The following is a 14600-nucleotide window of genomic DNA, read 5'->3' as shown; positions in this document are numbered from 1 at the left end:
AGGCTATCCTGCAAGAGATTCCCCTCCTCACTCCCTCCAACACATGTTTATCCAGAAAGCCCGATGCTGAGAGAGGTATGGTATCTCTATAAATAGACAAGGAGCCAACAGCAGCAAGAGAAAACAACTATTTAAGATCAAGGACAAAGCTGGCTACTGCACAAACAATATGAGCTGATTACATGAAAAAGCTGAGACTGAAAAGATTCATAGCCAGAAGAGCAAGGCACAGCCTCCTGCAAGAATATCAGAGGTAAAAACATGAAACATATATGGTTCACTGAGAATCACAACTAGCTTATTAGAGGACAACAAAAGCACAGGACACTCATTCTTTGTCCTGTTTTTTCAATTTGCAATTTAAATACATATCCACTGTTGTACAAATTGTAAAGTTAGGTATGCTCCACAAGAAAACAGAAACCTATAAAAATAAAGCGCTCATGTAAGCTTTAGCTGTAACATTGCAAGTGTTGTTATCACAAGCTAATTACCTTTTTTTTTTTGGTAAAACTCGCCTGTTCCTTTGAAGTTAGATCAGTTTCCATGGTTTATTTCAGGTTACAGATGGTCTATGTTAGAGGTCCATTGTCCCTTGGGTACATTCCATTTCTTACTCTCTAGGACCCCTGGGTCAAAGACACAACCTCAGAACTTTCATCCACGCATGACTTAAAAAAGCAAAGCCAACAATGCAATCTCAGGATCAAGAGAGCTCTGCTGACGTGAAGATACCATACAGCACTACTTCTTACTTCCCCCTCTTACAAAGGGAAATAAACAATGTCACAGTAGCCAAGACAACACATGGGGTTGTACTGGCCAAACTCTTGCATGTAAAGCTTCTCCTCTTGCAAGTCAGGTTACTATCACGATGTACGTATAGTGATTTAGACAAAGGAATGTGTACAACAGAGGCTATTTGGTGACTGGGCACTGAGATAATCATCGGCCTTAGACCTCTGCACCTGGAAAACAGCAGCAAGGATAGCATGAATGAATGTCACCATTGGCAGTAAGAAGCTCTTTAATGTGACCTCCTAAGTCATGTCAGGAGGATAAATCCTGATAGGCAGAAGAAAAGCAGCCAAAACCAGAGACAGAAAAGTTCTGTAACACAGAATAGTTCCTTCCACTAACCAGCTAAAGCAGCACCATGCAGGAAATCAGATTCATTCACCTCCAAGTCAACTGAGCAAATGAAGAATCATCTGTCTTTATATACAGATAGCGAATTTTGAAGTAACATATGACAAACGTATGACCTGTTGGACAGTCAGTTAACAAAAAAAGGCTTTATAAAGTTTCAAAACCACTTAACTTTATCCCTGCTGCCTAACAAACACTGAGTCATTTCCATACTACTAAACAGGTAGGAACTCATTGAGCTTATTTATATTTGCACACTGGTTATTTTCACTCATGTTCTCTGAAACCAACTTATTAATGAAAACAGCCGTCATCAACCACATAAAAAGCAGCTTAACCAGTTGCATACCTTTCATAGAACCTGATAAAACTATTTACAAAGATTTATTATGTTGGAACAACCAGAGTACTTTTCAACAAAGTCATCTGTACTCAGCCATCTCATTTCCTGTACCCTGTTTGGTTTTAGTTCTTTTGGCAGCTGCCGGTGCAGTGAACAAGAGCAGCTGTGGTTTCCTGTCAGCGCTGGCCACCAGCACGCACGTCACCGCACAAGCACAGGGAAGACTGATCTGACCCCAGCCTTACTTCAGCTACCACCCAGCATCAGTCCAGTCATATAAATACTAAGTTTGGATTGTGAGCAACTTGAGTTCCAACACACAACAGAACTGCTTATCTCCATGTTCTCAATAGGGTGAAGAGGCTTCCAAATAATTTTTCTTTCCAGCAAACAGCTACATTGCAGAGAAGTTAGTCTTTAAAATCCAGACTTGTGTGCTAGACATACTGTGAAGCCTACCACCTAAATGACCAGTTTGTAAAGATTCCTAAAGCACAGAAGCACACCAAAAGAAAAAGCCTTCTTGAGTTGCAAAGCTTTGCAACCCCTGAAGTAGAATTAAAGATTCATTTCTACACCAACTAAAAAGGTAAGCACCACAGGATGTTATTTCTGAGTTCTCTCAATGAGGTGCAAAAAACCCACAAGCTATAAACTGAAAAGCAAGCATGTTTCACTACCTAGTGCCAGTTTTCCTGAAAAGCTCTTCTCTTGACTCAACGAAGAATCACCTGCACTACCATCTAGTGACAACTGCGTCTGACACAATCGAGTTGACTTGTGTTCCTACACATTTTGGGAGAAGAGTAGGATAAGGACTAAGTAACTTCCTACTTTGATTAACTGTGGTTTAGGTTGCCAGGATTAGGGTATTAAGAGCATCATACTTGAACTGAAACACGGCAGCCCAGTTTCCCACTGAGATGTATAAGTTTGCCTATGCAAAAAAGGTAAGACTGATCTTAAATTTGCCCTCATGCAGCCCAACCCATGCGGGTCTTCCATTCCATTTCTGTTTCAGGCCACAGTCATCTATCCAGTCAGAAGCCTTATTGTCAAATCAGGTCTCTTCTCACATTCATTCTGCTATTTCTACTTGCAGGCAACAGAGAAGACATCAGAGGAGGTACAGAAGGACTAGCAGCCAAGGAGCTGCTGCATTTCCGCTAATAGGTATCATCTGCAGGCACACTTGCTTCATAAAGATCAACCTGGCATTAAATTTGGCACCTTCCAGATTTGAGCCACAGTACTAAGCAGTGGTTGAGGTTTCACCCTAGAAGAGAATGAGGAGGCGAAGAAATTGAAGATCATGTTTGTAACAGAAGGAACATAATCTAACTGCTATAATGTTAAGCTAAAAACATTTAGTAGAAACAGAAGGTACTGCTAAAGTGCAGATAATTAAAATGTTTATTTAGTCTGTTTTCTCAAGTAATTGAGCTGTCTCCAGGTTTAGAGCATTTAAATCAAGATGCTTTAATTTGATTTACAGTATAAACTCTTCACTAGTTCATGGTTAAATTTGTAAGTGACCTTGTAAAGAAAAACAGTGTACAGGAATAACATACAATCACTGATGAAGTATTCTAGTATGGATATATTAAAAGAAATGAACAAAATTAAGGGAAGACAACCTTTAAAAGACGTAAAACATTTGTTTTCCTGCATCCCGTATTTGAACCTTAAAGTGCACTTTGATAATTTGTCTAATCTGCATACAGAACAGTACTTCACATTGTCTAAACAGCATCTTATTCTCCAAGCGTATTAGTAATAAATGCGCATGCTATGTACTTTTTCTGCAAATGTACTTAGAGATGTAAGGCCAAATTTGATTTCAATTGATGTAACATGTAAACATCAAGAAATACAAGAGATGAGCATATAAAGTACAATGCTCCTTAAAAGAATGACAGATGACAAAGCATCCCTACTTGCTAGCAACTACTTAACGGTAACTAAAAGCTATCTCTTTCTTAGTGCAAAATATGGATCTTTAAAAAAATGGTATGGGGACCTGATTTTATCAAACTTTACTTTTCAGTAAGTGCAAAGTTAGAGTTCGCAATTCTGCATCTGCAAATATGTAGAAGCTGGGTTCCTTCTATTGCTCTGCAAGCCTTCCAGATGTCATCTCATCCCTCCTTTTAAAAGGTAGCCTTATGCCCCTTGTTGTTTCTTGCTGGTGTGAATAACTTGTATCAGAGAAACTCACTGCAGCAAGTTTTCCCATATCATACTACTACTACAGAGTCTCAGTTGTATTTCACTGGGCTTTGCTATTTTTTCCCTGTGGCATCTACTAGGTTTCCAGTTTAAAAACCACTTTTAGACAAAAGTTCACATTGTTGGTGCATTTCCAGTGGATCCCATGTACCATAACAGCAGAAATACCTTTACTGCCCCTTTTCTCTGCAGGTTAAGTAGAAATGTTTTACTTCCTCCCATGTTTTTTTATAGCAGGTTCCAAGCACTTGATCTACACTCATCACATGTCCCACTTAAATTTACTACAAAGCCAGATCTGTCATCTGATAGTGAACAAATTCCTAGAGAGCATTAGAAGGTGAAATCCATTTATGATTACTATCCTGAAAGAGTGGAAAGGAAATATCATTTGCAATTCCTTCCCTAAACCCACAGGGGCCAGGAAGCAGCACAGAAAGAAAAGGACAAACTGAGACCTAGTATTTTCTTTAGCTGTCATTTCCAACTGTCCTGAAATTTATTTGTAACTTTCCATAAATGTTGCAGTGTTTGCTGCAGTTTCAGTGCAGACAGGCTCAAAAAATGCTACTAAAAATCAATAAATTCTGTTGAGGATTTAGAAATGTAGGTATAAGAACAGAAAGTATCCAATCACCCAGTTGGTGGGTTTTGTTCATGTACAGAGAATTTTATAATGCTTTGTTGTGAAAACTATAGTTCTTTCAATTCTGAGCAATAGTAATGTGAAATACTAGAAGTTATCATATGTTAAATACTATCTTGTTACTTCATATACCACTGAACTGTATTTTGTTACGCAAGCAGGGGTCTTAAGAGTAACAGGTTGTACAGAAGAGGACTTCTTGTAAGTAGCAGCAAAAAGTAATTTAACCTAAGCAGTGACAAAACAGAATTGTAATAAGCATCAGCATTTTCAAAGAAATTACAGCAGAGAAACAGTAGCTCCACAAAGAGTAAGCTTCAGCCATAGCCAACTTCAGCTACAACTAAGTCTGATACTGGTTACTCTTGTTCCAAATAATCATCAGAATTTATTTTGAGTTATCCTCTTGTGGGTAACAAGTAAACATGTCACAGGATGCTCACTACATGGTTGCTTTTGAAACATTAGGAACCACAGTAACAGGACAGATTATTTGTTCTGCAAAGAGAAAAATCCCCATGTCATATATACACACACCAGCTGAACTGATTATCAAGAATGCATTTACCTAAGAACACCCTTCAGACTCTCTCTATTCTAGAAGTCAGAGGTCTTAGTTGATATGAAATAACAGAGAAAACCTTGCTTATACAACCACCATTATTTACCACAAAGTTTGTCTAAACTGAAGAAAAAGTAATATATTTATAGATTACAGCAGCTCTGGTTTGAGACAGTCCTGAAATGGTCTCCAATGCTTAACTGTCCTCAAAGATCAGAGCTTCTGAATAAGTTATGCTGAAGGACATTTGCATTTGTTTTTCAAGGAAATACCATCTATCCTGGACTACAAGGGAGTTGGATTCCTCTGAGATCAGAGCTGATCCCACATGAGCTCAGCTGTGGGATACATCCTCCTGGTCCCTTTGCACAGCCAGGCTGTCGGACTCACCTATGATGCCAGCTTTCCCCAGAAAAAACACTTTTGGCTCTTCCTGCATACCCAGCCAATAACTGGGAGCATCTGTTATGTTTCTCTACTGATGTTTTGTGGGTGAACATTCCCATTTTGTGAATGCCGCAGGCAGCATATAAAGGGACAGCTTCCCCAGCTCCCAGCTTAGGAGCAGACACTCCAAGCATGGAGTTTCCACACATTTTCCAATGAACACTTCCAAAGCTTGAGTCACACAGAGCAATCACTCCAGCTGTCATCGCACCCTTCACCTTGCCGACACCCAGCCAGCGGTGTCTGCGGCGAGGGCTGTGCGACCAGCCGCCCCGACACCTCGCACCTCGGCTAACCAGGCGGTCACGCGTGGGAGCCCGGGCCACAGGCCGCCGAGGGGCGGCACAGGAACCGATCTGCCTCTGATCCCGCCCTCCCGTCGGAAAGCAGACAGGAGGCTGCTGCCTGTCCCCACCGCAACGGCTGTTAACGGTCGATGGCCGGGCGGGTAGCGGAGACCCAAGCGTCGTCCCGCGTCACCTCAGGGAGCGGCCGCGGGAAGCGCCCGCCCCGCGGCGGGAGAGCGACCGGTGGGCAGGGGAAAGGCAGGGCCGCGGCGCTGCGGACCCGGCCGCACAGCTCCCCGCGGGCCCGGGCACCGGGGAGAGGGCGTGTGGGGAGCGGCGGGTCTCACCTCCTTTGCAGGGGGTGCGGTGCTGGCTGTGCTGCGCCCGGTAGCCCTCGATCACCTCCCACTCGCCGTTGTCGCGCTTGATGGGGAAAGAGACGCTGAGCACATGGTTGCAGGGCTTGATGATGCGGAGAATGCCGCGGACGCGGTGGCGCCGGTCCTCCATGCTCTCGCGGGTGCGCAGCCCCTCCACCAGCTTGTCCTCCACGATGCTGGCGCCGCGGTCGAAGAACCCCTCCACCATCTTGAAGAAGTTGGGGTCGTCCTCCTTCGTCGCCGCCTCGCAGTAATGCCGCCGCGGGCACCGGTCCCTGCCCCACGCTGCCGCCACCGCCCCGCCGGCTGCCGCTGCCGGCCCGCCCGGCTCCGCGCCCGCCAGCACCGAGCCGGCGGCCAGGCGGGACGCCAGCAGCTCCCCCAAGTAGCGGTACATGGTGGCGGCCACCGGCGCTTCCACTACGCGCGCAGACCGTACAGGGGAGGTGGTGGATCCCGGTGCGGCACCGCTGCCACCCGGGGCCCGGTGCGCCGCCGCCGCCGCCTTTAAACGGCCTCGGTGTGGGGGCGGGGAAGGGGGGCAGAACCGGCACTGGCGGGGCAGGAACACGCCGCGCCTGCCGACTGCGCGTGCGCAGCTCGCTCTCCGCCCCGCCCCCGGCGGGATTCGCGGAGGGCAGGGGGCGCGGCGCGCGGGAGTCTCGCTATGGGCGGGACGCGGGGGGTGTGGCGAGCATGCGCGCTGCGCGTGGGGCATGTCCCCGGCTTCTCCCCACATACACCGCGCATGGCCGCGCTCGCACAGTCCGCGGTAGGTCGGCGGCAGCAGCGCGTGTGGCGGCGGGTGCGCCTCGCTGCCCCTTTCGCTTCCCTTTTCTCCTGCGTAGCTGCGGGTCCCTGCGCGCTCGCGGGCCGCCTCTCCCGCCAGGTGACCGTTAACGGCCGCTGTGGGGCCTCACTATCTCTCGCGGGTGAGGTGCGTTTCAACCGGTGCTCTACTCCCCTAATGTGTGCTGGGAAAGCGCTGTTGTTGGTGAGGAACCCGGGGCCAGTAGCCTTCACGTGAACGTGACCCTCTGGCCGCCTTCCAGGGCCTTCTCTCCGGCCCTGCTCCCCGCGGGGACACTGCGGTGCGCTGGGTGACAGGCCTGGCTGGCACGTGCTGCCCTTGCCGTGCAAAACACGTGGTCTTCTCGCAGCGCGAGTACAAGTGCGGGCCTTTCCATACAGAGCAGTGTATGGAATCTTTCAGGGAAAGTGTGGTTTGTGTAAGCCCTTGTTTTGATGGGAGCCTCTTATGAAACCCCAGCTTATCCACCTGTCTTTAAGTGACTGCGCTGTCAAGAAAGGACAAAGGCTTCAAGTCAAACTGCTAATGTGGCTGCTTTGTCTACTCAGGTGTTATGTTAGTAGCATGTTGCCTTTTACTGGGTCTTGGTCCATTGTAGAGAGTTGTTTTTTACATAGCTCAGACTTTTGAATACATCACTAAGAATGTAGCTTTAAGCTGTAAGAACTGCTTTCAAAGTGTAGGAGATGGTGTGTCTCAGGATTTTTACTGGGTTCATTTTAGAAGAAATAAGTTATTTGTTCACTTTCTGTAAGATTGGGCAGCTAATTGGAAAATACTGTGAGGGAGGGTTGTGTTTTATGGTGTTGTGGCTATGGTTTTGTTGGTTTGTTTGTTTAGGCATGTGGAAGACCAAAGCCCTTAGGGTAGGTGTAACCACGAAGTTGCTTTATTTCAATGGGAATCTCTCTCACCACTATAGGCATCCAAGGGCTGTGCTGTGAAGCTTGTGGGAAAGTAGTGTAGCTTTCCTGTGTATTTGTCAGCAGGAAGCTTAGTCAGAGGCTCTTTCAGTACACATAAACTTTTCAGGCAACTGGTATTCAAATTCTGTCTTCATTTCATGTTGTTTCTTTATCCTAAGGTTGAGTTGTAGTAAGGTCCACTAAAAAGAGAATGGTTGCCTCTTATCTGTAATGAGGATGGTTTATAACGATAGTCTAGAGAACAAAGGCCCTTGATAGTACTAGAAAAACAAAAGAAAGAAGCTTGTTCTTAGGCCAGTTTGTTATTTGGGTGTTCTCACGGGTCTTCAGAAACAACCTTACTGATTTACTGTCTGTGCTGTAGGTGGTTCATAGACTACTTCTATTGTGGTGTTCATTTTCAGTTCACAGTATTGCAGTGCTCTCAGCGATGTATTAGCTTTGAACTATTATTCGATTTCCATTATCTCCAGGTTCTCATTAGCTAAAGCTCAACTTTTGTACAAGTTCTTAAATTTTGTAAACGTGTAGGAAAGAAGTAAGTGAAAGGTATTTTGGCAGTTAATATTTATCAGCTAATGATTTTCATCTGGTTCCATAGGTTATTTAGAATACTATTTCATAGACACAAAAGTTGAGTGAAAAATACGATCAACCAGTTTGCTCAGGTGTGTAGACTTAGATGAAAATAAAAAGGCTAATATGCATAGATCCTGTCCTGCCTTCAGCTGTGGCATCTCTAATTTATGAACTTCACTCACTTATCAGCTTCTTGCAGTATCAGGCTATGTTTGCAATACACATTTGTGAATGTATTTGAGACTGAGTGTGGAACATGACAGTGTGAGAACAAAGTGGATCTCTCCATGGGTTCAGTCACACAACTATGTTTTTGAATAATGGCAGCACCATAGTTGTACTCTTTTCTAAACAGGACTGGATTTCAGCAAAATACTCAACAAGCTGTGTGCTAAATGGTAAGAATAACTAAACTAATATGTTAAATTTCTTAGTCTTTAAATATTGTAAATGAAAAGATAACTAGGGATTTCTGTTCACATGTCTTTATGGAGGAAATAATGTTTACAGGTACTTTACCACCCTCAGCAGATCCCTACCATATTTTTCTTTGCTTTGAATCCCTTGTGGAAACAAGACTAACAATGCTGCCTGAGGGTATTCAGGAAGAATAAGAGCAGGAGTGATATACCTACCCCATTGCAATATTCTTATATTTGTCAGAGGAAATTAAAATTGACATGCTTTAGAATTAGTTCTAGGAGGTACCAAAGTGATAATTGCAATAACAAAAGATTAACTGTATCTTTTTTCTTGTTGTATAACATGAGGTGCCATCAGAAGATTGATATTTGAGTACCATCAGTAAAAAAGAATCTCTGGGATGGGTTCAAAGGTAACTTTTTTCTTCACGATCGGTTTCACTAACTTTGTTAGTTCCATAATGAATGTTGGTCTTCTTAGACCTGCATCTGAAGAGAGAGAGGTACATAGAGGGAACCTAATACCTGTGTGATAGGAACTGTCTGTATGATTCATGGACTCTGCAACAGAGTCATATTAAATTGTGTATAGATGATAGACTGGTACAAGATTTTATTTAAAATCTGAAGTGCAGGTGAAGGACACAAGTTGATTTCATTTCCTAAACTGCTTCTAAAACATCTTTATGGTTTTAACAAACTGTTTTTTATTATATTCAAAACAATAATAACCATTGTATTGTGCCTTCCTGAAGCAATCCACAATTTTAAGGTATGAATTATCAATTTAATAGCAAATGGAGTCCAATTTATTATGTGTCAAGTTTTAACATCTTATTGAAAGTAGTGATCTAAGACAGGAATTCAGTATGTTCTGCTTTCATCCATGATTTTATTTGAACTGTGAGCTATTTGAGAATGTGCAGGTGACTAGGATAATCTTTTTTCTATGTCTAGCATCATTTATAGTGGCATCATAAACGGAAAATATATTTTTATTAAAACTAAAAGCTCGGTTAGGTCCAGCTTAATGTTTTCTGTCAATGTCTGTCAACTTGGCTAAAATGTTCCTAGGATATACTGGTACTGGATTCTCTCAGAAGCCAGGATAGCTGTCCCCAGTTTGCATCCCAGTCTACTTACCAGCTCACCAGAGCAGGTGAGAGGAGAGAAGCTGGAAGTGAGGGGTCCTCAAAAGGCTCTGATTAACTCTGCCCCTTGCCTGGCTAAGCCCCTTGGAGCCCAAGGTAACCCTGGGATTGCTTCCAGTTCAGAGGCTTCAGAGTCTGAACGCCAATTAGACAGCATGCTCAGGAGGAAAGCTGATCTGTATGGTAGGCAGAGAACTAATGCCTTCTGTGGTAAACAAATTTTCTTCTGGGAAATGAAAACAAATGGATTTTTAAGTACTCTGCAAATCAAATTACAGTTGTTCAAGCAAGCTTTGGTTTAAGCTGTCAGACATATTAGGTGAAGTTTTTGACAGTTCTTAACATTTGCTTAAAGAATTGGTTGAGATAAAGTTCCAAGTATTGGTTAACACATACATACAAAGACAATTTTTTTCCTAGTGATTCTGGAAATAATGCGGCAAGCTGTAAAAGAGAGGTTCTAACCCACTGGGATAATTTAGAATATTATACAAATCGAAGCAAGTTCTTGTTCCCCTTTGAATTGCCTATATGAGCAATTATGTTTCCCTTCCTCATTTCACCACAAGTTGTAAAAAAAAAACCAAAACAACACAACAACAACTTATTTTTCTTGGGCTTAAGTGTTGTGCCATATTGCTTTATGTAGACCATGGTAGTGTAACTAAATAATTATATATTGCCCCAAACTGTTGCTGAAGAAAAACTGGTCAGCCTCTGTGTTAACAGATCTGTGGATGGCTGAATAATAGTTACTGGGAGAATGGGAGGATGTGAATTTGTCAGGAATACTAGCTGTAGTCCTATTCATATTCCTCTTGGTTGAAGTCCTGTGCAGATTTTTAACTTGAGATATTCTCAGGTTTTATGGACTATATTTTCCACCTTCACAGTGCTTTAAAGTAAAACTTGATGTGTAATTATAAGATTATTAATTATGAAAGTAGAGATGGCTGTTTCTAGGCAAGAAAATGTTCTCACATTCAGTCTTCAGGATAATGGTGGGTAACGTTGATAAAGCTTGCGTTCTTTTAAATTTGTATGTTTTTATAAAATATAGTACAGCCTAAAGAATCTAAAGAATTATTAATGTAATCTGAGCCTAATTTTATTTCACAAATTCAAAATTTGTGGATAAGTTGTTATATTGTAAGTTCCACATTTCTTGATGATATTCTTCCTTTTTTATGACAAGCCAGTATACAATAGGAATGAAATGAGAAGTGACATGGGTTGTCTAGCTTCAGTGTTGCTAGAGAGCTCGCTCTGTAAGACGCTAGTAGAGACAACACATGAATTAGATAAATTCCAGAAGATTCCTTTAATTTGTGATCTGTCTATATAAGCACTTTTACAAAATGAACACTTGACTAGAAATCTTTATTTTGGTCGTCTCTTTACAACAAATTAGAGACTCAAGGTGATGAAAAGCTGTTTCACTGGCAGCATAAGGTATCTATACTTTTCTCAGTTTAGAGACCGAGGAGTAAGCTGAGTTTAAAGTTTTGGTAAAGACCTATGAATACCTTAACTGAGGCCCATGGGATGATTTTTCTTTCCTTAATAAATAGTTTCAGCTGTGTTCAGCCATACCAAAAGTGGAGAGCAGACTGTCAGGTTTTCTGTATTTGCTCCCTTTGCCTTGATACAAAAGAACCTGAATTTGGTGGTTTTTCAGGCAGGCTTCGGAATTTACGTTTGCATATGCATCAAATCTGAGATGTACTTTGTGTAATATGCAAAGTTGGAGAACAGGTATCGGAATTATTTCCTGTTGAGATAAAGACTTTAAAGCTTCCAATAGTTTGTGTTATTAGTGAGTTGCTTAGGTACCTGTGGTCTGATTATTTGATATTACTCTTAATACAAAATAATATATAAAAGTATTTTCATGGTTGTTAAATTAAAGTATAAAGTGTTCATATGTAAGTAGTAACTTTTTTTGCTTGTCTGTAGCCCTGTAAAAATAGGGAATGAAGCTCTTAATTATACAAGTAAGAAGTTGGTAGGTTTAGCCTAACAAGGATTTAATTTAGGAGATGCTAGTCTAAAGTGAGGGTCTTGTTTTTTATATTTGAGGCATTGCTACAAAAAGATCAGTAGCTGAGCAAAATAATATTTAAACTTATTATTTTTTACTTTCCTAAAACTTCTGCAACAAGATATTGTTCTTATTTTACAATTCTCCCAGTAGAATTATTAATCCATTTTCCAGAACGTAAATTTGACAGGGGTTCCCAGTTCTCTTGGAAAACCCTTAGTAAGTGGACTACTGTGCAAGCATTTCAGAGCAAGTGTCAGAGGGTAGTTTCCTGAGATTTTAAAATGTTAATTCTGCTGCAGAAGTTAAAAAATACTTAATAAATCCTGATAACGACCTCATGAGTAAATACAGCTTTGATTGCCATGAGAAGTGGTGGTGCTTATGTTTATCAGCTTTAAAGACCGTCTGTCTCCTCTGTTTACGTTGTTGCTGTGCATGGTGACTGAGGAATATTGCCAACTGGTTACTTCAGCTCTGACAAAACAGATATAAAAAGCTCTTCATGTATACAGGAGAGATAATGTCCTCATCTCCTGTTTAGACAGTCTGTAGATATGCAAAAATTTTCTGTGACATATTTTGGTGCTGTTACTGTCAATATATTACTGATAGGCACTGCCAGATAATATAACTGAGAAATATAAAATATGTTTTTTATAACACTTTCTGTAATGCCCAGTCTGGTTTTCAGATGGGTAGGACAGAAAGTAACTTTCTCTGGAGGCTACAGATCTGATGTCATAACAAATTAATCTAATTTCAGTGACCTTTCAGTCAACATGTCCCTTCCTGAAGTAGTAGGGGCTTTTGTGGGTCAGTGTGAAGGCTTTGCCTTTTCAGTTCCTGGATCAGTGAGAATTTGTTAAAACAGCACTTTCGTGTCTTTGTGGAATAATCTTTAGCTTTTGCTTGCTTTTTCCTTATTTCCAGTTTAAAACACAAAAGAGGGGATGATACTTTTACCAAACCCAGCATATTTGAGATTCCCATCCAACTGTTAAATGTGTCTGAAATCAGCTGATGAAAGAGCCAGTAATGTGAAAGGTGACAAGGTATACAGGCATAAAAAACTTCATGGATACATGGTGAGCATGTGAGATTTGTTCCCTTAAATAGGATTAGGAGGGAAAGTGCTTTAGTCAGTTTATTTACTGGAAATTATACTATTTTGGGAGAATTGCTGTCTCATTTAGTCAATACAGTGAACAACAGATAGTAGGAAGAATGGTTTGCCAGGAGTGAACTAAGGATTCTTTGAAAGTAACATTTACAATTGAAATTGACATTTTTTTTTTTGCAGTTCTTGTTAGCTGGCTAAATGTCTGGCTAAAAATTATGCCTAGGATCTTAACAGACTGGAATCACAGCATCAGAAACTGCAAAACATTTTTTTTCCTTGCTTTAATACTCAATTGGCAATCAGAAGTTGTTGACATAAACAAAGTGTATTGTTTAAATAACAAACATTAAAGCTCTTATGAACTAGAGAGTACTAGTCTTCTGTAATGCTTTTGTTCACATTTTTGTTAACAAAATCAGCTTTATCCTCTTTCACTTTGGAAGACCAGTTATTGAAGTCCATACTGTTAACATATGTCTGAATAGTTAACCATTTGGAAGATGTTGGTGGATGAAGCCCAAATACAAAGAAATTAAGAATTGCCTCTGAAGTTTGTTGGTACAATTGAAACTGGCATTGTTCATCAGAAAAGTCCAGGAGTACATTGACTGATATTTTTCAACACATTATGGATTTCCTAAAAATATAAAGTCACTAGTTATGCTGGATGCCTAAAAATGTGATATCTTTTCTTAGTCATCTTTCACAGACCTCAGATTGTTCATGGTGCCCACTGATTGTAGAGATCCAGTGCACAAAGTCACTGTTATATATCTCTTCCCAGAGAAATCTTGGAATGGGAAAATAGGTCATAATAAGAAATACTTCTGGTTTAATTACATTGTCCCATTTTGAGCCCATTTGAATGGTTTTTAAAATCACTGTGTTATAAAAAGTTATGTATTTTTCTAGTCCTTTTGATGTGTCTTATATTCAAATGACTTGGTTTTATTAATAATTTATTTCTGTGGAAGTGCTGGAGTTCACTAAAATCGTATGTTATGTATGGTGTTCAGGTGGTCATATGACATTCATGTTAAACGTATAGCCATGCAGTGTCAAACATAAGTGCCAGCTTATGGAATTGTGGCAAAACATACGTATCTGTCATTGCTGTCATTGTTACTCAGTGCCGGTGTGGGAGCGGTGGGCACTTCAAGGAGCAAGGGCAGAATGGGCCTAGTGGTGTCCAGAAATGTACTGAGCATCCAAGGGATGCTGGCATGAGAACAGTTTGCAATTGCTGCCATAAACTCTCAGCACTGCCACATGATCTGATTTAGATGTGTGCCTTTTAATTAACAAGCTGAAGATTTCGTGCTGTTTAAGTTTTTCTTGATTATTATTTATTGTCTAATCTTGTCAATGTTGGCAAGATGATGTTTAGTTTATCTGTCTTTATGTTTTTTTCTTTTGAAATTCAGTAGGTTGAAGGTAAGTTTATTTTGAAATACCAGTAAAGTAGAGCCTCTGCACACTATTGGTAACAGATTTTTCTGATTTC

At 41.3% G+C, this 14600-nt stretch overlaps 2 protein-coding genes across 12 annotated transcripts in view; one reads left to right on the top strand and one right to left on the bottom strand.

Annotated features, from left to right (window-relative positions):
• Positions 1–6594, bottom strand: part of GLUD1 (glutamate dehydrogenase 1) — a 29253-nt gene extending 22659 nt beyond the window's left edge. The window contains exon 1 of the mRNA XM_065843070.2: positions 6011–6594. Coding sequence (XP_065699142.1) covers positions 6011–6440 — 430 coding nt within the window. The 5' untranslated portion in view covers positions 6441–6594. The remainder of the gene's footprint in view (positions 1–6010) is intronic.
• Positions 6595–6713: 119 nt separating this feature from the next.
• SHLD2 (shieldin complex subunit 2) overlaps positions 6714–14600 on the top strand; it is a 35115-nt gene continuing 27228 nt past the window's right edge. For 5 of the 11 annotated variants that reach the window (XM_065843051.2, XM_071811772.1, XM_065843061.2 and 2 more), the window contains exon 1: positions 6714–6815. The gene's annotated coding sequence lies outside the window, so the exon portion shown is untranslated. The other 6 variants (XM_071811770.1, XM_065843056.2, XM_065843052.2 and 3 more) reach the window with 6 other exon arrangements.

The sequence above is a fragment of the Patagioenas fasciata genome, chromosome 8, assembly GCF_037038585.1.
Source record: "Patagioenas fasciata isolate bPatFas1 chromosome 8, bPatFas1.hap1, whole genome shotgun sequence".
In the NCBI taxonomy this organism is placed as follows: domain Eukaryota; kingdom Metazoa; phylum Chordata; class Aves; order Columbiformes; family Columbidae; genus Patagioenas; species Patagioenas fasciata.
Note: the sequence above shows the minus strand (reverse complement) of the source record. Positions and strands in the feature narration are given on the sequence as shown.